The sequence below is a fragment of the Mytilus edulis genome, chromosome 7 (genome assembly GCF_963676685.1).
Source record: "Mytilus edulis chromosome 7, xbMytEdul2.2, whole genome shotgun sequence".
Taxonomy (NCBI): domain Eukaryota; kingdom Metazoa; phylum Mollusca; class Bivalvia; order Mytilida; family Mytilidae; genus Mytilus; species Mytilus edulis.
Genome location: NC_092350.1, coordinates 9,184,094 through 9,211,862, shown reverse-complemented (window position 1 = coordinate 9,211,862; position 27,769 = coordinate 9,184,094). Strand labels below are relative to the sequence as shown.

The window sequence follows — 27,769 nt, the reverse complement described above, 5'->3', positions numbered from 1 at the left end:
TTGACACGAAAAGAAAGTTGAAGCAGTCAATGATATATCTAAGAAAACAAATAGCAATTGCCTAGATACTAGTGCACCATTTGTTTATCAACATATTACTGATAGACTTGGAATTGAAGGGAGGTAGAGAAAAATGTGATATTTACAAACAAAAAAAGGGAATTTCTTATTCCAAAATTTAGCAATAAATATTGTGTACCAAGAAAACCATAAAAGTGTATGAAAGTACTCAATATATTCGATGAAGTCTGATAGCGTAAAATATTTGATATGAATAATATAAAAAAAGAATTCAACAAATGATAATCCTGTTTTCCAGTCATGCAACAAAACATGATGTGGCTACAGAGCAATATATTACAATAGTTTTATAACTGACTATGCAGCATTGGCTTTGCTCATTGTTAAAGGCTATATGGTGACTTATAGTTGTTAATTTCTGTTTCCTTTAATTTAGTCTCTTTAAAGAGTTGTCTCATCGATAATCACACCATATCTTATTTTTAGTTCACCTGGCTCGAAGGGCCAGTGAGCTTTTCTCATCACGTCATCCGTCATCCGTCATCGTCGGCGTTAACTTTTTACATTTTGAACTTCTTCTAGAGAACCACTGAATGGAATGAAACCAAACAGAGCATCAATGTTACTAATGAGATGCTGACCAAGTGTTGCTACTTTGTTGCCAGTCTAACGTCCAAGATGGCTGCCAGTGGACGGACTTAGTTTAACATAGAACCATTTGGGAAATACATACACATTTTTTCTTTTAGAGAACCACGGACTGGAATGAAACCAAAGATAGCATGAATTTTCCGTATGAGATGCTGACCAAATGTTAGTATTTTGTAGCTGATCCATCATCTAAGATGTCCGTCAGCGGGGGCTTAGTTTAACATAGGACCCAATGGAAAATGCATATAAAAGTCTTCTTCTAGAGAACCACTGAATTGAATGAAACCAAACATAGCATAAATGTTCTTTCCTATTGAGGTGCTGGCCAAGTGTTGTTACTTTGTAGCCAAATTTTATCTTTTTTTTATATGATTTCAAAAACCCAAGTAGAGTCAGGTGAGCGATACAGGCTTTTGAGAGCCTCTTGTTTTTACTTTTTGGAATTTTGAATCCTCAATGCTCTTCAACTTTGTACTTAATTGGCTTTATAACTATTTTGAGCGTCACTGATGAGTCTTACGTAGACGAAACGCACGTCTGGCGTACAAAATTCCAATCCTGGTACCTTTGATAACTAATTATAATTATCATATAGTGATAATGTTTGTTTCAATTAATTCAATCAACAAACTAGTCTGGCATGTTATCATATAACAAAAAGAACCACCTAACCCATTTTCCCAATAACAAAATGAACTCAAGTCTTTCTACTTAAAACTCCATGAGATTAATACAGTCATATATAATAAAAAAAAGGTTTATCGTTTCATATAACATAGTTATCCATTATTCATTCTTTGCTTGATTTACTTTTTATCTTATTATAATCATTGCTGTATCAACTTTGTAGAAATTAAAAATATTTCTCTGAATAAAAACTACAATATCGTAATCTTACTATGTTGGATTTAAGCCTAGTATAGTATTTGGATCAACAAATGTATGCATTATTCGACAGAGATCAGTTGTCAATAGCACAATTAATAATGCAAGTTAGTAGATAGCCAAATTGTAAACCAAATTATTCATGAGTACCAAATTACATATATTTATATAATACAATGCTTACAAAATTTTGATTTACAGTTTAATTTTTTTGTCAATTCCATCAAGTCAAGTTACATAAAAAGTTTTGATAGCAATGGTTTAGTATGATTATGAAAACAATTGCGACACATACTATGTAAAAAGAAAAGGCAGATAATTGAAAGCTTGCAATTCAGTCATTCATTATAAAGTTATCAGTTTCCAACAACTTGCATGCAAAATGTAGATTTCAGTTGTCTAATCAGGGAATATATGAAAAAAGTCAACAGACAAGATCATTCGAGGATTTTTTGTTGTTGTCATTTTTCTTATAAAAAACATGATATTTATATCTAATTATTTTTTTTTCATTGACTACATGTATGTAAGGTATCAGAATGTGTGTAGTTTATTTTCATGTTATTATTTGATCATAACTAATCATTTGATATGATAAGGATTGCAATAATAACATTTATGCCTGGAGTTTTTTTCCTAAAATAAAAAATAAAAAAAATCCAAAAATTCAAAAGTGACCATTTTTCAAACAAAATTTAAAAAAAAAATTAAAAATATACGCTCTGAGATATTTTTGTCAAGAATGCATCAGATGCAATATTTTATAATGATGATCTTCGTTTATGCCAAAAAATCTGAAAAAAAAATTTTGAAGCCATAAAAATTGGTTATTTTGTGATTTTTTGCACATCTTGATTTTTGGAAAAACATCAAATTTTAAATTTCAAAATTTTTACTTTAGATGAAAGAACTTTCCAAACTTTCAAATGTATTTTGAAACACTAATAGATAATAGTTTGATAGCAAAAGAAAAACTGGGGATAGATGTGTCCAGTCTATTACAAACAAAGCGGTAAAAAAGGGTAAAAATAGAGTTTTCATCGAGCATTTTTGGCGTTTTTCAACCAAAATCAGAGCAACTTGTTTCCATGGCAACCAACACTTCAAATTTTGAAATGATTAATATTTTTGTTGTCAGTGCACCATTACTAACCCATGATATGAAAATAAAAGGATATCCATGAGTATGCATTTCTCATTTTCTTTGAAATCCTTTGATGTTTACAGAGAATGACTCTTAAGTGAAAACATTCTGTAATTTTGCCATGTATTTACAATATTCAAATCGATTACACTCGAAAATAGTATTTTACGCTGTATATTATGGTTTTATATGTCGTGATGTTACTTAAGGATGTACTTTGGTGAGGTTTTGGAATTTGTGTCAAATGTTCGGACTCCTTGGTGTTTTTCCATACAACACAATGAAAAATATTTTGCTCCATAACACCCATTTATTTTTTCATATAAGATTAAATACCTCATGAAAGGTTATTTACCAAATTTTTGAAAATTCTTAATTTTCTTTCTTTTGTTATGAGACCCACTAATACCAATGCAAATATAAGGTAAAAGTCCAAGTCAGTCTTTTCCCGCCATATTTTATATCTCAAATATCTCGAAAAGGAGGTCCATGACCTATCAATGTTTTTAGCTTATTTTTATCCTTAAATGATGCTCTACCAGCTTATAGTATAAATTTTAACTTCTTAATTAATTGATTTTCACCTAACCTCACCTAAGTACATCCTTAAGAATGAAAAACATAAAAGACAAAGGTGCGGTCAATGTTGTACATACAGTTGATGTAGACCGAACATAACATTATCAAACGCATGTTAACACCTCGTGCACATATTAATGTGTAAACTCTTATTTTAGCCTTTACAAGAAAACGCACGTTTACAACAATTTCGCTTTCGCGTTCAAAATGCATAGACATGTATGATGTATATTCGAGTAAAAGCACGTTTAGTCGTTTTCCTTTTTGTCAGTATTTGACGGGCGTTTACTACAGATTTTACATCTTTACCTGTACGTTCATTTATCAAGCTTTTCCCCAATTTTGACAAACATGGACGACTTCAGACTAAATTCCCGAATATGACTGTTTTTTAATTTCGCACTGCTACAAGATTTTTTTTATATATATATAAAACATCCATGAACTTAGTTATGATGTTTCTTTTGTGAGTACAGTTGGATATTTGTTGTACTATCTTTTGTCTTATGTTCACTGTTTGAGACGACGTCGTCTCAAGCCGAATTGTTGATTTCGTATGAGGTTTGATTTTTAAAATTATATTACACAGTTTAAAGTTGTATTTATGTTGTGTCGTAGTTCTCTTATATTTTATGTGTTTTCCTCAGTTTTGGTTTGTAACCCAGATTTGTTCTTTAGCAATCGATTTATGAATATACGGTATACTTTTGTTGCATTTATATATGTTTCATTTGTCAGTATAGTAGATAGTATATACCAGCTGAGGGACGCCTCCGGGTGCGGGAATTTCTCGCTAAATTGAAGACCTGTTGGTGACCCTCTGCTGTTGTTTTTTATTTGGTCGGGTTGTTGTCTCTTTGACACATTCCCCATTTCCATTCTCAATTTAATTACCTGTGGTTTTTCTCCAGTAATTTGTTATATGTTGTTTCTTTTCATGTGTTTTTTAGTATGGTCTTACATGATCTTTGAATACAGTTATTTCATTTCTATTTTTATATGCATATATAAAAGTTAAGATACAATCTTTGCTACTTTAGTTATATAATGTTTTCTCAAAGCAACAATACGCACAGCATTTTTTAGTTTGTACACAGCTTAAGATATATACAACAAATCTTATTTTATTTCGAGAAATTAACCTGTGATAATTTGAACATCACCAAAAATCTATTGATCTATTCGTCTGATGTGCTAATGTTAAGTCAAAACCCTAAAAAAACCCCTATGGGCGTCCATATGTTTATACATACTAGTATATAATAGACGATCTGTAGTAAAGGACGGTAGCCAGGAGGTAAAAAGAACGATATGTCGTGACAAAGTTCATGGATTTGTTGGTTTAGTTTCGGAAATCTAGTTTCTCTTTGTTCTTCCTTTTTTTTATTAGTGTTTTGTTGTCAATATGTTTTCTTAAGGAATGGATTTCCCCCTTTATTTGTTATTTGTTATTTGTTATTAATCATTTCATGTATTTCAAAAGGCTGTGATCCCCTTCGATTTGTGCTTTCATTATTTTTATAAATATAAGATGATTTCATTTGTTTAAGTTCACATACAATTCTGTTAGATGCATATTATATACATGATTAATTAGAAATTTTTCAACTTGACCAAGGAGCACAACGCAGATAATCCCGCACACGGAGGTGTCCTTTAAGTATGTAAACGTTATAGTTTAAACAGATACGACAATTGTCACGTCGCAACTATAACCCCTCATAAAGCACTTATTTGATAAAGTGAGACATAATTGCCACCACGACAAATAAAAAGATCTTCAGATCTTGAATGTTACTAAAGAAAAACATTGTTACTTCTTTTAAATCCAGATCACAAATACCGTCAAACAGTATCTCACGTTTTCCTTTTCTTTCGAAGGGGTATACTGCACGAACGAGTACAAGTCGTGTTCTTAGTTTTTATGTGGAGATTTTTTGGATACACATATTCATGATAAATGCCCTGAAAGTATTATGGTAGAAAAAACATATAAGTTTAACAAAAATAATAACTGTTTCCTATCAATCTTAATAAAGAAAGTAAGCACTCATTTAAATAATCGGTGTATAACGTGAAAGTATCCTATTTGCACCTTTTTTACAGGTTGTTCACCATCGTCTTTATAAAAGAAACAATGAAAAGTACAGTATTTATTTTTTAGGTGTACCTTAAAATCTATGAGTTTGACTATCCATCTGGTATCTTTCGTCCCTCTTTTAATTTTCATAAACTAGATTTTTAATCCATATTGAATCAGAGGAAAAGGGGGAAGATTGGAATGTTATAACCAAAAAGTCACAGCAGTTTTTTGCCCTTGTCCCAAGTCAGAAGTCTCTGTGCTCTGTTAGTTTTTGCATGTGTATTTGGTTTTAGTTCATTTATATGTTTCGGAGCCTACTATGACGTCCATTATCACTGAAATAGTACACAGTTTTGTTTAGGAGCCAGCTGAAGCCCGTGATTTTTTCCCGTGAGTTGACGACCCATTAGTTGCCATGTGCTGTTTTGGTCGTGTTGATAAAATTGAGAATGGAAATGGGGAACGTGTCAAAGAGACAACAACCCGACCATAGAAGAAACAACAGCAGAGGGTCACCAACAGGTCTTTAAGTAGCGAGAAATTCCCCCACCCGGAGGCGTCTTTCAGCTGGTCCCTAAACAAATATATACTAGTTTAGTGATAATGAACGCCATACTAATTTCCAAATTGTACACAAGAAACTAAAATTAAAATAATACAAGACTAACAAAGGCCAGAGGCTCCTGACTTGGGACAGTCTCAAAAATGTGGCGGGGTTAAACATGTTTATGAGATCTCAACCCTCCCCTATACCTCTAGCCAATGTACAAAAGTAAACGCATAACAATACGCACATTGAAATTCAGTTCAAGAGAAGTCCGAGTCTAATGTCAGAAGATGTAACCAAAGAAAATAAACAAAATGACAATAATACATAAATAACAACAGACTACTAGCAGTTAACTGACATGCCAGCTCCAGACTTCAATTAAACAGATTATGATTTCATCATATGAATATCAGGCACAATCCTTCCCGTTAGGGGTTTATTATCATACCATCATTGCATATATGAGAAGAACATAACCCGTGTCATGCCAACAACTGGTTTTTGGATAAATAAGTTAAGTTCCGATGTAAAGACCGTATAAGTGAATCAATATAAACGCCAAAATATGCAATAATTAATAACTATAACTTCTTAATAGGACTATTTAAAGGTTATGTTAGTTTCTGAGGTCAATACTGACATTTTTGTGCTTTATAAAGAATATTTCCATAAAAAATTGGATGTGAAATACATGAACGTATAAGAAATCTGCATGTTGAGCTATATTTACGAATGATGTCCTTATACCGATGATAAAATTTAGTAAATGTTTTGACTAGTTTGTGATATCGAAAACCCTGGTGTAATAATTTTTCAGTAATGCATAAATTTCTCTCGTTAAAATCTAAAACATTGTTACATATTTGTTGTACATACACGAGCGAATCGTACAAGTTGAGATATATAAACACCGTAAGATGGTGACAAGGGAACGTCATCATCTAAAAATGAATGTCTCTTTGACACATTCTTCATTTTATTATATTGATATGGATGTCGGTGACATATTTTGAAGACTTCGAATGTATATTGCCGTATTTTTTACTTTTTTTAAAATGGAGACTTCATTTTTAAAACATTGTTGTGACGTTATTCTATTGTTTTACCTGTTCTTTATTTCAGTGATTTGACTTTCATTTACCTGTAAGAAACCATTAAATTACCTTTACCTTTCATTGAAATAGAAAAACTATAAATTACTCCAATTGTTTTCATCATGTAAACAAAAGTACAACCAAAGAACAAACGACAACTCAAAACACATCTTACATTGTAGTAAAAGAAACAATAAACTAATAGGAGAGGACAATATTTTGAAATATAATATATATAAAACTTGCCATTATTAGCTGCTTTGACTATATCCATTTTGTAATCCACACGGAAATGATATATCTGAATAGAATTCTAAATACACATATAATTTTAATCCAAAGTTTGAAGCAGTGCAATCACTAATAGCAAAATCTCTTTCATCATTTTTGCATTAAGAATAAACTTGCATCACTCTATCCATTTTGAAACATAATACGCATGGAAATTTATTTACGGAAACTATGAGTAGTCCTTGCTTCAAGATTCAAGATTCAAGATTCAAAGTTTTATTTAGAGTCGATATTCAATAAACTACATAAACACAAGCTTTATTGAGCTTTTCAAATCGACTTAATAACAAAATACAATACACACACAATACAATACACATATACAAAAAGTCATGAAAACAACACAATTTTAAACATATAATGCATAGTAAGATACCATAAATGACATATATAAGTTAAAAGCATATAGTACACTTAAAACATAGCACAAGTTAATAATAAGATTGCACAAATCATATAGTCACACAAAAAATTAGAAGTAAAATTAAACAGGCATAAACACTATAAGCATGCACTGCACTGGCATGAGCTGTTACTTGGATCCCATGTTTGTACCATTTTTTTAATTGGTCAATTTTTCCATTCGACAATGGTTCGGTAGCTCATTCCAGATTTCTGCAGCATTATACCGAAAAGATCTTAAGCCATACTTAGTTGTTCGAACTCTTTGGAGTACTGCTGTTTCCTGTGATCTTAAATCATACCTGTTAAATTTTATATCAATGAAATCATGAAAGTAGCTCGGACTTGTTTTGCATATTATTTTAAATGTTTCTATTGCAATTGTTTTTATTCTTCTTATTTTTAAAGATGGTAATTTAGATTTTTCTAGCAGTTTTTCGTAAGGAATATCATAATCTTCATAAATGAATCTAAGAGCTCTTTCTTGAATTTTTTCCATTATAAAAGATTTTTTTTCACTACAGTAGTGCAAAGTTACTCGACAATAGTTAACATTGGAGAGAATGAATGAGTAGTATGCTGTTAACCTACCTAGCCTGTAAATATTTACCCATACGTTTTAGAATTTTAAATTGTCTTAATGCCTTTTTACATATTTCAGATATATGATTGTTAAATTTAAGTCCGAATCTATAGTTATTCCAAGAAGTTTAACATTTTCTGCACAAGTATATTTGTTTCCATTTAAATTAAATATCAAATTATGTTTATTTGTTGTTTTTCCAATGGCTATAGCCTGGAATTTGTCAGGATTAGCCTTCATTAAATTTATAGAAAACCAGTTTATTAGATTTAAACTACCAGTTTCTAAACCTTCAACAACTTTATCTAAATTATGGTCACTGTATGATACAGTGTTGTCATTAGCATAATTATCAATGGTGCCATTTTGTACAAAATAAAATATATATTAATTATGAAGGCATTTGCGCAAGCAAAAGGAGTAGGTTTGGTAAGGACCGATTTTGGCCTCAAATTTCAGGTTCATCTTACGAAAGATTTTTACCACTTTTTAAACACTTAAGTGTCTATTTCATTTGAATCAATTAATTTATGTGAAAGATTTTAACTGATTTAGTCATTAAAAACAACCCGATTCAAGCTCAAATATGAAAAATCTACCAAATATGCCGAAAAATGTCACTTTTCAGATGATTTTTGTCAAAAATGAAAGTGGCCGCATCCGTGTTCATCCTCAACCTTTATATATGTTATGTATTATCGTAAAATACAACTGAAATTTCAATATTAAGGATGAACACGAATGCGGCCACTTTCGTTTCACACGAAAACTGTCTAAAATTTAACTAAAATGCTAGAATTGTGAAGATTTCAGTAATTTAGCATGACTAAATGGTACTAGTACCCGATATATGTGCATTGTATTGTCAAAAACAGCCCATATTTATGTTATAGAAGCATTCTACTGTCCAATAGATAACTAAAAGTTTACATTTTAACAATTTTGTAAAACTGCTACATTTTGGGGCCAAAAAGGGGTCTTACTGGACCTACTACTTTATGATACGGATACCCTATGTCTTCATGTATTTTTCATGTAGTAATAAATTTTGTTTACCTTCAGCTGTACTTTCTTTTTGTCTATTGTTTTTATATAAGTTGAGCTACTGTTTAAAAGGGCTAACATGTAGGGTATATTTTAATGTAAAGAAAGTTTATACACAAAACAATTTTCGTAATTGATGAAAATAAATCTTTACTTGCTTTTTGTTTTGTTTTACCCTTTTTGACGCATTAAACAATGTTTTAAGTAAGATATAAGCCTCTAACAGTCCATTCTGTAAAATATTGTCCAATATTTAACAGAATGGACTGTTAGAAACTTATATCCCTTACGTATAACGGACTGTTTTGTGTATATTTAGAAATATTTATCAATGTTGAAAGGCGTGCATAATGGTAATAAAACAAAAAGAGTTTAAGAATATATATACGATATCCGTCTTTTATATGGTGCAACATGAGTTCCTGGGGCTTTTGGGGTATTGTTATGCTAGTTAAAAAAGTTAGTTTAGTTGTTATTTTCTTATATTGTATATTGTTTATATGTCTTTATTGTACACCAAACAGATTTGTACCGTGAAAACATCTTACCAGCAATTCGTAAAATAAGAGGGAATGAAGAGATAATACAGGTGATGAAAGTAAAGAAAGAAGATATCTTTGACCATGCTATGTCTAGATACAAAGGAATGATCAGGAATATGCGAGATAAAGGCGAAGTATTGCACGTGAATCCCATTATCAATTTTATTGAAATCGACAAAGTGTTATATGAATTCGATGGTGGTGGTTTCAGAAGACAGTATTATTCTATTTTCTTTCAAGAATGTTTGAAGAGATTTTTCGAAGGTTCGGAGCGAAACAAACTACCAAGACACGGTAACAGACACGACGATACCTTTGTCGGTTTGGGTATTGCCATAGTAGAGTCAATATTAAATGAAGATTGCGGTTTCCCTTACCTAAATAAAACTGTTTTCATGGAAATATTGTCAAAAGATAACAAAGAAATAGAAACGAGTCTTGACATACATGACATTCCAGTGGGTCCCGTATTGGATGTTGTTAAAAAGGTATTCTAGTATATGCGATATAGATATGTTGTATTGCTTAATTTGATTTATCTGATAGAGCTACGAAAAGAAAAAAAAACATCAAAGCTTTCTTAACTGTTTCATATTATCATTGATTTCAAAAAATTATGGCCATTGAAAGAACCTTGTATTAAGTTTTAAAATGGGTCGACTGATTTCGTTTCGGTATATAGAAGATTAAAATACTCAATAAGAATCAATTTGTATGGTCAGGAAAACTTAAAAGGGGACCAGGCTACTCTCACATCTCCATTTTTATAAGGTCACTATATATAGCTAGTGGCATTAGTAATATATTCAACACGGTGCACGATACTGACTTATTTAATCACGTAAACAGTACCAATTGTTGTGCACCAGATGCACATTTCGACAATCTATGTCTCTTCAGTGATGCTCGAGGTCACTGCATTTGACAATTCAAAGCTTATTCAAAGGATGAAGAGCTGTAAACAAAAATAAAAGACACAAAAGTATGACCAACGTCGGCAAGGAATCCGAGCTTTAATACATACCTTAATTTAAAATAATTTCAAAACTTTTGTGCACAGGATTTATTTGTTTTAGTTACACAGTTTGATCTGGAATAAAAGGCGACAAAGTTAGATAGTGCATTTAGTGCTATTACTAACACAATTATATATTAATATTCTTGCAATTGTTATAAAATACATAAAATAACATAATTACAAACCTAATTTCGATTCATAACTATTTTTTAGTAATTAACATGTGACGTCACTTTTTCTGGCGTTTCACGGACACACAGTTCGTTATTCTATTAAGCTATTTCCGTGTTTTTTCCTAAACTGATTTTAGTTACTCGTTGTTATTCTGTGGTAAACTTGTCAAAATGTACTTTTATACTATTTATTTATCCATTGTAACGGTATATTTAACATTGCAATATAGCGCGAGGTTTGGCTAACCACAAAACCAGGTTCAACCCGTATTTGGCACATCTTTTTGGAATTTTGGATCCTCAATGCTCTTCAACTTTGTACTGATGAGTCTTATGTAGACGAAACGCGCGTCTGGCGTACTAAATTTTAATCCTGGTACCTTTGATAACTATTTACACCACTTGGTTGATGCCACTGCTGGTGGACGTTTCGTCTCCGAGGGTATTACAAGTCCAGTAGTCAACACTTCGGTGTTGACATGAATATCAATAATGTTGTCATTTATATAAGTTTCCTTTTTACAAAACTTTGAAGTTTTCGAAACTTGTACTTGTTTGGCTTTATAAATATTTTGATAGGAGCGTCACTGATGAGTCTTATGTAGACGAAACGCGCGTCTGGCATACTAAATTATAATCCTGGTTACATTGATAGCTATTATATGTAAAGACTAACTTGTCCGTGGCAACGACTTACTTGTCCGTGGCCACGAATTACTTATTCGTTGCCACGATTTACTTATTCGTTGCCACGATTTACTTATTCGTTGCCACGATTTACTTATTCGTGGTCATGAATTACTTATTCGTGGCTACAAATAAGTAAGTCGTGGCCACAACTTGGTAATTCGAGGACACGACGTACATTTTTCTATAAGCTTTCGTAGTTATCTCTACCGGACGTATCTTAATTCAAGTTCTATAAATTCGTCGTTGAATTAAGGTAAGGTTTGCGTACACAGGGAGATAACTCGAATTCAAATAATTGAAAAAAGGAGGGACCCGCCATTTTGAATTGATTTGATTAACCAATGTTCGATAACAACAATATTATCGAAAATAAAACAACACCTACCTCAAAATCGCTGTTAAAACAACACCTACCTCAAAATCGCTGTTTTGATGTAATCTTATCAAATTTTGAATCGTACAAGTAACGTTATGACCTTCAGTTTGTTAGTTTTCATTTATATGACGTCACGTTTAGCAATAACGTCTTTGTGCAAAAACCATTCATAAAGTTTCGCGGAGTTTTATTTTATTTCATAAATGTACATTTTTATGCCCCCGCCGTAGCAAAGGGGGCATTGAGTTATATCCTTGTCTGTTTGTACGTCGATCCGAATGTACGTAAAAAAAAACTAATGTATGGGAAGCCGCTCATTTCAATAGAAATCGGTCTAATATCTTGGGTTTTTATGGCTTGTCCCCTTATTGTCCTTTCACCAGATAGAAGTGTTGTTAATTCTGCTTCAAGAACCCTGGTAACTTTTTCACTGACTGTTAAGCTGTCTCTTTTATTGAATTTGTAAGTCTGATGCACGCTGTTTCCCGATTTTTTTATACAGTATAAATACAAATTATAGAAACGCAGGATTGAATGAAAAACGGCACATTTTTGTGACACTTTTAGTCAATTCAGTTTAAAAACTTACATAATGTGCCATGTGTTTTACTTATAGAGGATGCATATATATATTCTCAGATGTTTTTATTGCATAATTTTTACGAATGACAGAATGTTGAACTTGAACTTTTCAAATGTATAGTTTGTAAGGTTTGTCCGCAAATACGCACACAACCCCCACGTTTACATCATTCAAAGTGTTCTAATAGTATTGGTTATGGATGCATTAAGACACAACTATTGTATTATGTCGTCCTGAACATGCCTGAAGTATTTGCCACTGGACATTTTACAACCTCTAATCAAACAAACTTCTAAGCATATCAGTCAGCTTTGAATCAATTTATCTAAAAAAAAAAGGATGGTGATATGTGTCTCTACACATGCACGGACTCACTATAAAATCCGGGAAATTGTTAGTTTTTAGTCTTTCTCCGTATATAAGAGATCATAATAAAGTAGTGACGACGCTCGGAGTATTTTTATGAGGTCGTTTTCTGAATTTTTCGTTTCTGTTCTCCAACTTTAATTTGCTTTTACCAAATGTTATAAAATATTTACGTAATGCTTTATAATGTTTCATCTTTATGTTAGAGGGGGCATCATCAGTGTCCGGCATTGAGTAAAATGGACACATTACCGATTTATTCCAAGCTCTAAAGTATTATTTTTTTTTGTAATGCATAATAATCGGAATTACATAACTGTGGTTGAAGAGTAGCCACAATCAATTTTGATTTGACGGTCGCAAATTTCCGTTTTACTGTCTCCCCTACGCGTGGACAGTAAAACTGCATTTGCGAACATCAAATCGCCAATTGATGATGGGGATTCCTCAACTACAGTGCTGTTACTCCTGTGAACTTCATTGAACTGATTTTAATTTATGGAAATGTGGAAGATTTTCATATTACAGGTCTACATAACTGCATTTCTTATTTTAAATATCAACAATACATATGCAGCTGGTCATTTGTATTCCGAAGCCATCGTCTGTTTCGTCTTTCATCATGTATAGGAGCATGTAGTTTGACGTTTGTTTGGTCAAAGACCTCAAATCTGAACATCATGTGTAACAATTGGACAAATCATACCAGTAATCTATCTTTCTCCTGTAAGACTTTCCCCTGCTTAGTCATAAATATTTGTTGATGTTAGATTTAAATGAATGGAATAAACACGGCTGCTGTAAATGACTTTACTATAGTCAAAACTGATGTCTTTTCATCCAATTGCTGCATACAAACAATTTACCAAACATTGGACAATGAAGCAATTTTCAATACTTTTAATGGCAATTTGAATGCTTTACTAAGATTTAAAATATTACAGTTTGAAGCACTGAAATAATATAAGTGTTTCCCTCAAAATCAGAGTCTTGTACATGTATTAATAAGTATGACCAAAGTTAAACACCTCCCCTTCCGACTGATAGTTGTGTGCATAAAAGCTAAGGAATGACATCAAAAGTTTAATGTAGGATAAAAAAAAACTTAATTCACATTGTTTGTTCACTGACCCTCCTCCTCCCCCTCTTAACTTAATTTTGGAAATTTGATTAACTGATATGGATATATGTAAAATCGATGTCAAATTAACAAAACTTGCAGCAACTTTTATCCCCCATCCCCAAACTATTTGAATTAAGTTTTCATCCTACATTGATCTTTTGATGTCATTCCTAAGTAAATCTCTGTTTTCTCTCATTGATTATGGCCGATCCCAAAAGTGTTACAAAACAAAATTATTTTTTGTAAAAAGATGCTATTAAAGATGACTTTCATCTTTGCAGATCAACAAATTTTTTTTTTGTGTTTTACAGAAATGACAAGATGAACACATATAACGGCCATTTCCGTAAAAACGAGTTCGGGGACATACCAATTTTATTAGCTCATTATAATGCAAATAGTTAATTCCTTAAGTTCACAGTTTTTTTTTACAAAAACAGTGGATCCGGAAAAAGGGATATTTTCGGCTTTTTGTTGCCATGGCAACGGTTTTTTTTAAAACCCAAAAATAAAAAAATCTTGTTTTTATGATTTTTTTTATGATATTTTTAATTAAAATTTATTATTAATGAATGGACCACAATTATTTATAAATGTTTTATTTAGTATTATTTTTTTATAGTCACTCGCATACATTATTATTTCAGAAAAATTCAAATACAATTTTCCCAAAAAAGCGTCAAAAATTGGAATTTTGAGCTTTTCACCTGAAAAAACGGGACGGGCGATGTTCGATTTTTCTTCATTAAATGATTGGGCACTCCTCCCTGAACAAAATGATGTATCATATTGGTATAATATCACTAAGACAAAAATCCACGTTTCATGCAAACCTTACCTTAATCTATGTCATCCAACGTGACACACATCTGCTTTAATAAACGGCAAATTGAATTTCTGTTTTGTTGATCTTTCGTGGAATATCCAGACGAGGTTCAGATTCATGTTTTTGGACTCTTCACCCGAAGACATTCTGGAGACGTACAGAAGAGACAAATTAAACACGCCCCTCAGGGAAATGTAGAATATTGGACAACCCTTACAAATTTATACATAAATTTGTGTTTGGTTTTTTTTTCAATGTCAAACTTCTAAAAATAGTGTTATACTTTTAAGATATTTAGCCCGTCAAATGAGATTGTCTACCGTTTGTCAGTACAGATGAAAATTCCTTATACCAATCTAGATCTTAAACAAAAAATAAAAATAAAATTCAATTCAATTAAGAATTATAATCAGCAGTTTTTATTATTTCCCATTTCACTGTTAAATAGACGGACATTTTGTTCACCTGAGTGCCTGTTGATTGTGTTCGCTATTTGTATTTACTAGAGCTTAAGCTCCCCGTTTATAAAAATGGTATTTTTTTTTAAAGAATCTTAAAAAAGTAAGAGAGTGTTTACATAGTGTTGACTGTTTTCACTAAAATACCATCGATCTGTGTTAATAGTTATTGTTGTGAGAGAACGTTTGCCAGACATTAAAACGCACAACATGTTGCCGCGGGAAGGAATACAATAAATTTTATAGAAACACGTTAATACCGGAATTGTTGACATATCAATTCATAGGAAGAATATATCAACAATTTGAATTAAACATGTTTGACTTCTTTTTGTTTTGTCATATTCAACAAGTAAGCATATCGACATTGTATGGATCTTTGAGGAATATTGTTGTTTTTTGTGTTTTTGTCCATAAGAATGCAGAAAAACCTGTCTGTGTTTTCTGGTGACCGCCATAAAAACAAATATTATTAAGAGTTACTCAATACTTATAAAAACTAACACTAGTGTGATCTTACCTTGTAATATGCTAAATATTCCATTTCACAGAAGAATACCAAAATGGCAAAAAGAGAAAAAATAGTCATCTCGGGATTACAAAACAGATAATTCAACCTGTAAAGTCTATAATTCATTATAATAATCAATTTAGTATTTTCTTTAATAGAAAACCATAACTATGCTTTGCAGTTATGTAAAGATACAGATATCAACTGTCACTTCAATAAAACTTTTAAATTTTTGAAAAAAACACATAGTATCATATTAACACATTATTCATCATTTAATTTTTTTTAATTTGAAGATATATAGTAAACTATGCATTCAAAACAATGTTGACTTTAAACACTATCAGAAGAAGATGCACTTTAAAATGTCGAAAGATAAAAACCTAGATTTATTTCTAATTTTGAGACTTCCTTAAACGAACATTTACAGAAAGCGTTCAGATTTTATTTATTTAATTATACCTTTGCAAATTGAGAATATTGAAAGAACGTTACGTAACGTTGTCATTTTATCGGGATGTTTAACTTTGAGAATAATTACTTTGGATAGCAATTAAACCAGGTTCAACCTAACATGTTTTCTTAAAATGTGATGTACCAAATGCAAATCAGGACAGGAAATTTGTTATAAAATATTCTGTTTTCTTTAATGTTGGCATTTGTTTTTGTTGCGGTTCAATACTTCTATTGTTTTTTTGTTTCCTTTTATAGTTGATGTGTTTGTGATCCGCATTTAATTTCGCGTAATTGAATTATGACTATGTATTATTCAACATTATTCAAGATTTCTAAACTGACCATTTTGGACAGTAACATGCTGACTAAAGACATAAGAAGGGTTGATTGATTTATATAATCTTAAAATGTTATAATTATTTTCTATTTAAAGAAAATGCTTTCAATTTATTAACAAAGCATGGCAATCACTATGTGATCCGTGTAAATTCATCAAACCTTTAAACAAACTTATAAGTAAAGGTTATCGTACCAATATCGTAATTAGATCTCTGAATATAAATTACATTGGCACTAATATCGATTTTGTCATAAGCAAATTAAAACACAACTAAATTGTATCTTCTTTTGAGGCGGGATGTATAGAGACACAAATACCAGATGCGCATTTCGACAATACATGTCTCTTCAGTGATGCTCCTGGCCAAAATATTTGAAATGCAAAGCTATATAAAAGATGAAGAGCTATAATCCAAAAGGTCCAAAAAGTATAGCCAAATATGTGAAAGGATTCAGAGCTTTGCATGAGGGAGATACATTCCTTAATTTATAATAATTTCTATCATTTTGTAACAGCAAATTTTAATAACAAAAAATCCGTATTTTCATGCCTATAAGTGCGTGTCGTATAAATGTTAAAGATATGCCACACTTTATTTACAACATTCATAAAAAAAGTCTCACAGTTTTTACCATAGTAATATCGAAGGATCTTCTCATAAAAATTGCATTGTCTATATATCTAACTAAGTGCAACTTCTAGAATTCTGTTTCCAGATCATAAATGCAGAAACAGATTGTGAAATGACTGTTATTATTTCGGACGACAGTGCTAGCTTCCTCGATTACATTGGATGGCCAGAACATTTAGCAATGACGGTAAAAACACTTACAATAACACACACACATATATTTCTAACATGAATTTTAAAAAATACTATAATTGTTCGTTGTTTTAAAAGCAATATATGAGGAGGCTTGCGTAAAAAAAGATTGAAATTGTTTGTTTTTAGAAAACATACAGAATGACATTAGGTCCTATTAACATGAAGTAATGTGATTGCATTGTCTTGAGAGAAAGTGAAAGTTTTTGCAACTGCGTAGCATTTCATGTTCAGTGAGAACGCATATCTTTGTATTAAAATTGTTGTCCCCTATCATTTACAATTAGAACGGTTATGTCCTCTGTTTTTTGTATTGTCAGGTTTGTATACATGCCCATATTGTCAAATTGAAAGTTATTGTATCGTATATTGTTTTCTTAATTATTTATTACAGACATTTCATTTATTTTCATCATTTTTATTTACCTTTCATTCAAATTTATGTATATGCACATCTTTGTTGTTTTTTAATAGTCCAAATGTATGCTTATGGGAACTGAAAGAAATGATATAATGGATTCAAGACAGACTTTTTCTTCAGACATTCTTGTCAAGCTAGTTAAACAGTATTTGTTCATGCTTGTGTATATATACATTTGTAGAGTGTACAACTCTAAAGATTATTGTGTTCTATGCACTAAGTGTTATAATTATTTATTGTTTATTTTAATGTGTAAAGACCTTGTGTGAGATTAACAATTGTAAGTTAAATGATTTACCTTCGTTAAATAAAGAATTTATCATCAATATTTTTTCTTTTCAGATGAACCATAAATTCTATTTGATACAATGTATCACAAAATGGATAATAGTTGACCAGAGAAAATCAGAAATACAACAGCTTAAAGAGGGTTTAAACTACATGGGTTTCCTAGATGCAATTAAATACAACGCTTTGTTTGAACGCCTGTTTGTATATACTGATCGTTACAGTATAACAGCTAAATACATGAAAGAAAAGTTGGGGCCAAGTATCGAAAACATGGAGATTGAATCAGATGATCAAAAGAAGGCCATGGAGTTTGCCAAGAAATACATTGATTCCTTAAATGGTAAATTAAGAATAAGTATAATGGCTTGCATTTATAGAAATAGTGTAGGTCCTTTAAATTCAACACTTTCACTTGCGTACCATGACTACAGTATCATCATAAAAAAAATTCATCAGTTGTGGTCTATTATAATCTATGCTGTTTTTGATATCTCTGTCCTGCTTTTTTAATTTATTATTTTCCCTCTATTCGGGCCTGCCTCTTTTACAAGTTTAATCTGTTTTTTTTTTACATAAGTTGACATCCTACCTTTGTTATCGCCAAGTGACTCAACCTGTCTTTCTTTTACTCAAACTGTTGTTCTGCCTTCTTTTAATTTCCCCCTCCCGCCACACTCTACAGAAAATGAAATGGAAGCTCTCTTAGTGAAAGTTCTAGGGATCCTATGCTGAATCTAAGATATGTATCAGAATTTTAATGAACTAGCCTGTGTAAAAACATTGTGTCACTTAATATTTTGTAATACGCAAACGTGTCACTTCAATGAGTCAAATTTTCTGACGAAAAGGTTCCAATATGAATGACGAGTTTTGTCCCTTTTTTGACACTTTCATCATGAACAAACTTATTTGTTCAATACACTATATTTAAAAAAAAAATCAATTATCTTTTTACTAAATATGCTATATACTACATACATATGTTATGTATGTTAAACAATTAGTTAAAAAATATTTTAATTTTTTAACAGTTACATGACTTAAAATAAAATGGGACCTTACTATTACAGTTACCGTTACTCTGGGCTATACTATAATGAAAAGTAAAATTACAAAAATACTCCGATGAAAATTCAAAACAAAAACGCCATAATCAAATGGCAAAATAAAAACTTAAACACATCAAACGAATGAAAAAACGGTAATATTCCTGACATCGTACAAGCAGTTTCTTACGTAGAAAATGGTAGATTGGAATTTTGACATTCTTTTCAATATTGTGACCCTTTTCATATATTTTAACTAGATCATAATCAATTTTTTTACAATGGAAACTCTTCATAATTAGAAATAAATAGATATTGTTTGCAATCTGTGTACATTTGTACATTAAATAAATGTAACAAAAATTTGTGTCTCATTCTGTACATTTTCTATGAAATGGTTTCATCAAATAGTTAAAAAAAAAGCACAAACTAGTTAATGGACTATAATATAAATAAATATTATAGAAAAAGATTTGAAAATGTATGGGATTTGCTTATTATTGAAAGGACGTACAGTGACCTATAACTGTTAATTTCTGTGTCATTTGGTCTCTTGTGTTTATTTGTCTCATTGGCAATCATACCACATGCTCCTTTTTTTTATTAAGTATTTAAAAAAAAAACTATTCAAAATTACATTTGTTTGCAACAGAAATAAGTCACTTTGATGTAGTTATGAAAATTCTTTGAGTAAGATTGATAAAAATGCACGTCTGGTAGAACTTGCTCTTAGTTTTATGGACAATACTTAAATGTTTACCAGTTTCCATTGGACAGAAACATTTGCATTATTTTGCTGAACATTGTGATTTTGTTCAATTCGAGGTTATGCAAAGCAAATGAAAAATGTTCTTACCTCAATATTTTAGTTCAGACAGTTGGAACTGTGTACGTACAATGTATAACATGACTTTTTAATTCAGTCTAACTAACAGCTTGATTTATATGCAAATGAAAAATAAAGATGTTCAGCAACAAAACTACTGTTTACTGATCCAGACTTGGGACAGGTACATAAAGAATAGGGAATGGGGTTAATCATGTTAGGGACTCCCAACCTTCTCACCAACCAAGAACAGTGATGTTGTATGTGTACTGATTGATAGTTTAGTCAAGATGCATGTTTTTTATTTGTGGTTACTGGCTTTAAACTGTATGTCAATTACTGCGAGCACTCTCAGATCAGTACTGAGTGTCTTTCTGTTGATAAGATGTGCATGAACTCGTTTACGTTTATTTTGTTAGATGTTTTTTCATTTGTATCTCTCTGATGAGGTAAGGTGGAAGGGAGGTCTTAATTTATATCTATAGATTTGTTTTATAATTTTTCAAGATGAAGTTCATATCATGCTTTTTTTAAATTTTGATACAAAGATGGGTCATCGTGCTTTTTTTTTTACCACTACGGATTCAGCAAAAATGGTCAGATTTGTAAATATTATGCATGGAAAAGTCAAATTTGGGTGATAAAAAAAATACACCATAATTCTAAGATAAAATAGGATAAGAAGCTCTAATAATATGCTTTTAGATAAGAAAAAGAAATAATGCGGTCACGGGACTCATTTTCTTGTCACATAGTAAAATAGGTAAATTCACTACACATTATATGAGCTGCGTCGGATAGAAATCGACCTAATGCAAGTGCACGTATTCATGTACATTGCTAATTCTTTGATTGATTTTGTGACATTCAATTGCGGAATTATAGATAGATGTTGTTAGTTAACAGATGTTTGGATATTTATTTGCATAAGGTCGATTTCTATTCGACGCAGCTCATATTATAAAAGTTACTTTATCGAGTTTTCTCCCCTTGTATCTGAGTTATCTACCCTTCTATGGCAAAATTAAAAATAAATAAAATAAAACAAAAATGATTTTTTTTTGGGTAAAATACAGCCGCAAATATTATCAAACACACAATTTTCTATGTTTAAATGAAAAGTATTACAAATGAATTACATACTACTCTACATCTAGACCACTGTTATCTTCTTTTTCAAAATCCAAGATAGAGGAAACCACCCTATCTACCTTACACTTTATTCAACTGATTTTTATAGTTTGTTCTTATGTTGAACTGTTACACCACTGTCCCAGGTTAGGGAAAGGGTTGGTCGCCTGCTAACATGTTTAACCTTGCAAAATTCTGTATGTGCCTGTCACAAGTCAGAAGTCTCCAATGCAGTGCAAGTGGTTGTCGTCTGTTGATAAATCACATATTTTTTATTCTTTAATTATTTTGAAGATGGATAGGCTGTACTGGTCGGCAATAATTGCATACATACGAATTACTTTGTCCTGATTTTTTCTGTGAAATACATTCACAGGACGTATCTTGGCAGAAGATTTACTACTGTTGCCGTCTTTGGAGATATCAGTGCAAGATGAACTAACAGAGGTTAGCTTGGTTTCAGCTAACTCAAGTTGCTCCCAGCCGTCGACTGATCTAGGCGGTGAAGGCGGTGGATCTTTGGGTTGGTACACTCAATTTGTGTGTAATGCGGTGGTGTGTTGTTTACTTCCGCATTCATTGCAACTGATACTTGCGTTGCAATCACGACTTCTGTGCATAGTCGAATCACAGCATTTGTAACAAAGATTATTTTTCCTCAACAGTTCCTTGCGTTCCTCTATAGTTTTAGCTCTGAACCCACGACATTCATTTAGCGAATGTTCGGTATTGTGTATTATGCACAGATTTTGTTGCTGTGCAGTCTCTCCAGATCGTTGTTTGACCGCAGTCTTGTAAACGTTGACCTTGGCGCAGCACCTTTTGTATTAGGCGTGACCTTTGACCCAAAGATGAACACAGGATCGTTCTTTATTTTGCTGATTTCCCTGATGAAGGCAGAGAATTCCGTGAAGGGTGGAAATGCAACTTCATATTTGGACTTTGTATCTTGAAGCCCTTGTTATCCACTTTTTTGGAGTCCGTATGGCAGTTTTTCAACAATAGGATTTACCCCCTTCGAAGAGTCGAAGTAAGCTAGCAAACATCCCAGCTTGGGATTTTCTTTGTGATATTCTATTTCTGAGATGATGTCTGACAAATCGTAAAGGAGCGAGTTGTCTTTATTTGTCAGTGTTGGAAAGTTGTCAAGTTTGTTGACGAGAGACGTCTGCAACATTATTGGAGCACCATATCGATCGTCCAGTCTCTCCCATAGTCTGTGTAGGCCTCTTGTTGGGTTGTTGGTATTTGATGCCCTTATACTCATGGCATGTTTGCCAGACTCTGGTCCAAGCCATTTAATAAGTAGGTCTATCTGTTCCGAGTCTGAAACTTGTAGTTCGTGTATGACGTTTTTAAAGCTGGCTTTCCATGTGTGAAATGATTCTGCCTTGTCGTTAAAGCTTGTTAGACGGGAAAATCTGGTAATCTCTAACGTAGGATTGTTTTGCTGCAGGTGTGCAGAAGGGGTCTCTTCCAGAACTTCTTGTCTTATGTGTGAGACAGGGATCTATTGTATAATGCCTTGATTCAGCGATAAGACAGGGATCTCATCTGAAAGGCCTAGTTTTTGTATGCCAGTTACTATTCCTAGATCTGGGATTAAGGTAACTTCCTAGGACTTAACATCGGAAGGCAAGACAGCAGATGTCTGTGGCGGCAATTTCATTTCCACGGATGGCACGAACGCTGGTGACTCATGACTCTGCTCAATCTTGACAGGACTTTGTTTCATCTTTTGAGTTCCTGTTACTTCCTTTACATTAGTTGATACAGGAAGTTTATTGACGAAATCTTGCACACGCTTGAGAGGGTCTTCCGTTTCGTCAGGGAGATCGCTAACTGCTTGGCTGTCGTCGTCTTCCAGGATACGAGCCTCGGCTTCTGTGGCTGCAGCTTCTCTTTTTGCTCCGAGAATGTTCATAGCGGCCTTACGTTCGGCTTTTTCTAGGACCGCACGTGCGGCTTCCTGTTCTATTTGAGTTTTCCTGCGAACGGCCTCCTGTTCCATTTGAGTTTTCCTGCGAACGGCCTCCTGTTCTTATTTTAGCTTTGATGTGCTCTTCCTCATGTTCAATTCGAGCTTTCAAGTGAGTGGCCTCAAGTTCCATTTGAGCTCATCTACGTGTGGCCTCTTGTTCTGCTTCAGCTTTTCTACGTGTGACCTCTTGTTCCGCTTCAGCTTTTATATGTGCGGCCTCTTGTTCCGCTTCAGCTTTTCTATGTGCGGCCTCTTGTTCCGCTTCAGCTTTTCTATGTGCGGCCTCTTGTTTTGCACGGATAGATTCTTGTTCCATTACTGCCTTGAATTCTGTTTGTCTATATAGGGTCTGTTCCTGTAAAACGGCCTCCTGCTTTAGAAGGGCAGCTTCTTGCTCGGCAAAGGCTATCTTTGATCTAGCGGACTCTGCCTTGGCACGCTTTCTCCTAGCTAGGCTCGACATGTCGGAGGCGTGTGAGCTCCCACTGTGCGAGGTAGTCTTGCCCTTAGATGTCCTCGTTTTTGTTGATTTAGCCTTTGTCAAGGTAAGGGGATGCTCGTGCAAAGTTTCAATTGCTAGGTCAACTTTAGACATTCGGATATCCATTGAGAATTTGCACGTATCAATGTCTTGCAGGGTGTCTAATGTTCTTTTGTTTTTGAGAAATTTCAAGTACTCGTCTGTGAGCCTGCGATAAGTAGTACAGGCTTGTATAATTTTTTCTTGTGCTGTTAACAATTGCTGGAGGTCGTTAGGGGGCTTGGTCGTTTCTAATAACTGAGATTCTAGGTTTGACCATAGGGCCTCTTAGTCGTGATAGAACTTGTTAAGTTTTTCTATATAGACTCCCTGTCCCTTTTCGGTAAGTTCACGCACTCGCCTGGTCTCGGCATTTTTATCTAAATTTGTTCTTTTGGACGGATTTTCTTCTGGTTCTTCGGTGACATCTCCCTCCGGGGGCTGAACTTCTTCTTGCTGTTCCGCGTGACTTGGATCCATGATGCAAATCAACTATTTGTAGGCAATGTTTGTTCAAAGTTGTTGCCTAGGACGCACAAGCTGTGTTGCGTAGTGTCAAGGTAACAGCTACGAACGATTCTCCGTTGTATTTCCTGTTCAGGAGATGTGTAGACAAGTTGTTGTCAATTTACTAGCACGAAAACGTTCTCCTTAAAACTACGGTATTGGTCTGATGACTGTCGGGCGTGGCGTACGTTATCCAAGAAAAACAACAGGCAAGTTGTAGCTTTTTCACTGTACTGGCCGGACCAGTGAGTGTAACCAAGATGATTGGGTTTAAGTAAAGATATTAAAACAATCAGGAGCTGACTTTTATTTCACTACCAATCCAAATGGTGAAAAACTGAAAATACAAATATAAATACAATTTTATAATGTGTTCAATGATAATCAAAGTCCATTAAAAGTCTATTAAAAATACGAATAAACAGTTCATGGTTATATAATTCTGTAAATGTTCTTTATAATGATAAATAGATTATTTTTGCACACGTCGGGTTCTGTTTGAATTAAATTGTGTAATCGCGCGCAGATACGAACAGTTTGAACGGTTAAATGTTCATAGTTTCTTTACAGCATAGGAAAATATATTAAACAGTTCATAGCTGATGTAAATACATAATTTGTAATGTTTTAAAGGTAACTCACGCTGTGGTAAGCCACGAATTGTTCCTTTGGACAACGTGTCCGCTGAATGTTCTTTGCAGTTGTGCACACGGCCTACTGAGCAGTTTTCGTCATTCAGAAGAGAGGGGAAGTAACGTGGATTCCTACACTGTCCTATATAAAACTTCTAAAACTGGAGCACGTAAAGCAACGTACGCAATGAAACATTAACAGTATAAAATGATGATCAAATGAAGAACAAATGATGAATGAGTTACAGAACATAGGCCGTTATTTTTCTCGTTTAATTTTTTTACATATTTCATTTCCGGGTCTTTTAAATGTGACCATGCGATGTGAGTTTTGATCATTGTTGAAGGCCGTAGTCTGACCTATAGATGTTATTTTCTATTCTATTTGATCATATTGACAATCAGACCTTATTTTCTTATTTTTATATGTGTCAGCAAAACATAAAAAGAAATAAAACCAATTCGACCTGTAGTTTGATTTGGACAATATATTGTTTTCGTGCTAGCTACACCTTGTAATCTAACAAAAATAATTAAATTAAACCAAGTTGTTCTTAGAAAACCATGATTGCAGAGGAATAAACTTCAACTTTCATAAATAGGAAAACAAAAAGGATTTGATATGATAACCAATGAGACAACTATTTACTAGCCCAAAAGACAGAATGTAAGCATTCTTTTATTATGAAAATGGTAATAATGCCAGACTTACCCGATTGAACTATGATGAGATAATCAAAGCAATTAATTGTCTCCTTGTCAACATCCTTGTCTGTTTTGGCAAGACTGTGTATTTTATGTTCATACTAATGAATACTACCTAAAAGAACTGGCTTAAAAGAAATATTATATAAACAAAATGAATTGTTCTTTCCTAGATACTGATATTACAAATTTTAAATTAAACGGTATACAAAAGTTTCCAACAAAGAACCGATCATTCTTTTCCTATTGCTATTTATATATTTTTTTGGTCGTGCCAGTAGTGTCTCATCCATTCAGTCATTCAAATATTGTGAAGCAATTAACTGTTTATTTTTCGTAATTATAAATGATGAATTGGGTGCATTTTAAAAATACAGCTGTTTCACAAGGTACGCCTCTTTTTGGGAGAAAATATTACATTCATAGATAAATCATTTAATTTACGTCCTGGTTTCCTAGAAATGATATCTATGTTTGATCTCATAGAGACATTACTTAGAAATGTTATAACAAGTGAAACTGCGAGCTACTGCTCACTGATGATACCTCCGCCGCAAGTGGATAATATTAATTGTGTAAAATCAAACAAGTGTTCGGTTAACAGGAAGTTGTTGAGTGATGAATCTGAAAACGCATCAAACGGTATAGCTGACTTATATCAAGCCTGAAACCAAATTTCAGAAATCCTGGTCGTGTAGTTCCTGAGAAAAATGTGACGAACGGACTGACTGACAGACTGACGGACTGACGGACTGATGGACTGACGGACTGACGGAAAGACAGACAGAGGTAAAACAGTATACCCCCTGTTTTCAAAGCGGGGGTATAATTACAAATAAATCAATTCAGAAACAGCCTTAATTTATGTGGTAACCCAAAATTGAATGTAGGGGAATACAGAATTTAAATACAAGCTTAAGTTCTTAGAGGTTGGGGCATATACATGTTGAAAACATACAACAAAGCCCTATATTTTCACCTTGTAAAAGAGGTAAGGCAATATCAGCTCTATCAGCTTTATTCTAGGATATAACATTTTTGAAACTTCATCTAATAGTAAAAGTGATACATATTGAAACGTTAAAGGAGTTTCTATGGGGAATTTCATTTTAGAATGACTTTGACATTAAAAACCATAACTATGAGTTATGGTTCACAGATCTTACGATAGGTGATCGTTTAACAATCGAAAGATTTGGACGAATATCATTTTATATTGGAATGCAATACAAGAAAAGCCCAAAGAAAAGAGTATCCATATGCATTCTACAAAACGTCAAAATACGACTAAATTCGCTAAACTTATGTCAAATACAGGAAAACCAGTATAAATGAGGCTTTGCTCTTTTATAAAAAATTGTTTAAAACAATTACAGATGAAAAAAAAACCACAAAGAAAAGAAAACTAACATTATGTTTCATGTTATGTGAGGGCTAAGTTACCCATTTTTGTTATCGATAAACTGATGTACATGCATTTGTCAAAACGTTCGACAAGACATTATGTATTTGTTTCTGTTTTCAGATGAAGATGCAAAGCTACTGTTTTCTTTCACTACAGGACTTTGCGATGTTCCAGTAGCGAATGAACAAATAATTGTAGAATTCAACAGTGACCCAAACATGCCTTTTCCAAGAAGTTTCACTTGTTTGAATAAATTGATTCTTCCATTGGGAAATACGTCTTTTGCACGTTTCAGTCAATCATTTTCAGAAGCATTTTATGACAAATAAATTTAAAACAAAACCTTGTATAAATCGTCAAAGGAAAGACATAAAGCAAGATATCATACATATTCTTGTTGTTTTTATTGCGAACACGTATCTTATGGAATACAAAACGAAGAACTAAAACTGTTTCATTCTATCTTAAGTAACTTACACAAAGACATAGATTTCACAGGATATCATAGCATTGAACTTCTTTTTGTCGTTTTCATGAATTGTAATTCATGAAAAATAGTTCAAGATATATACATATATTTATGTATTACAAACAAACGGATACAAAACAATATTTCATGTAAAAAATGTACATATCAAGCCATTCGCAACACTGTAAAACGATTTTCAATGTTGACATTCTCTTCCTTTAAA

The 27,769-nt window shown here is 32.7% G+C and overlaps 1 protein-coding gene across 1 annotated transcript in view; it reads left to right on the top strand.

The window, feature by feature from the left end:
- LOC139529873 (G2/M phase-specific E3 ubiquitin-protein ligase-like) overlaps positions 1-27,468 on the top strand; it is a 64,820-nt gene extending 37,352 nt beyond the window's left edge. Inside the window, exons 4-7 of the mRNA XM_071325813.1 lie at positions 9,852-10,357; positions 17,506-17,607; positions 18,376-18,664; positions 27,198-27,468. Coding sequence (XP_071181914.1) covers positions 9,852-10,357; positions 17,506-17,607; positions 18,376-18,664; positions 27,198-27,406 — 1,106 coding nt within the window. The 3' untranslated portion in view covers positions 27,407-27,468. The remainder of the gene's footprint in view (positions 1-9,851; positions 10,358-17,505; positions 17,608-18,375; positions 18,665-27,197) is intronic.
- Positions 27,469-27,769: the final 301 nt, after the last annotated feature.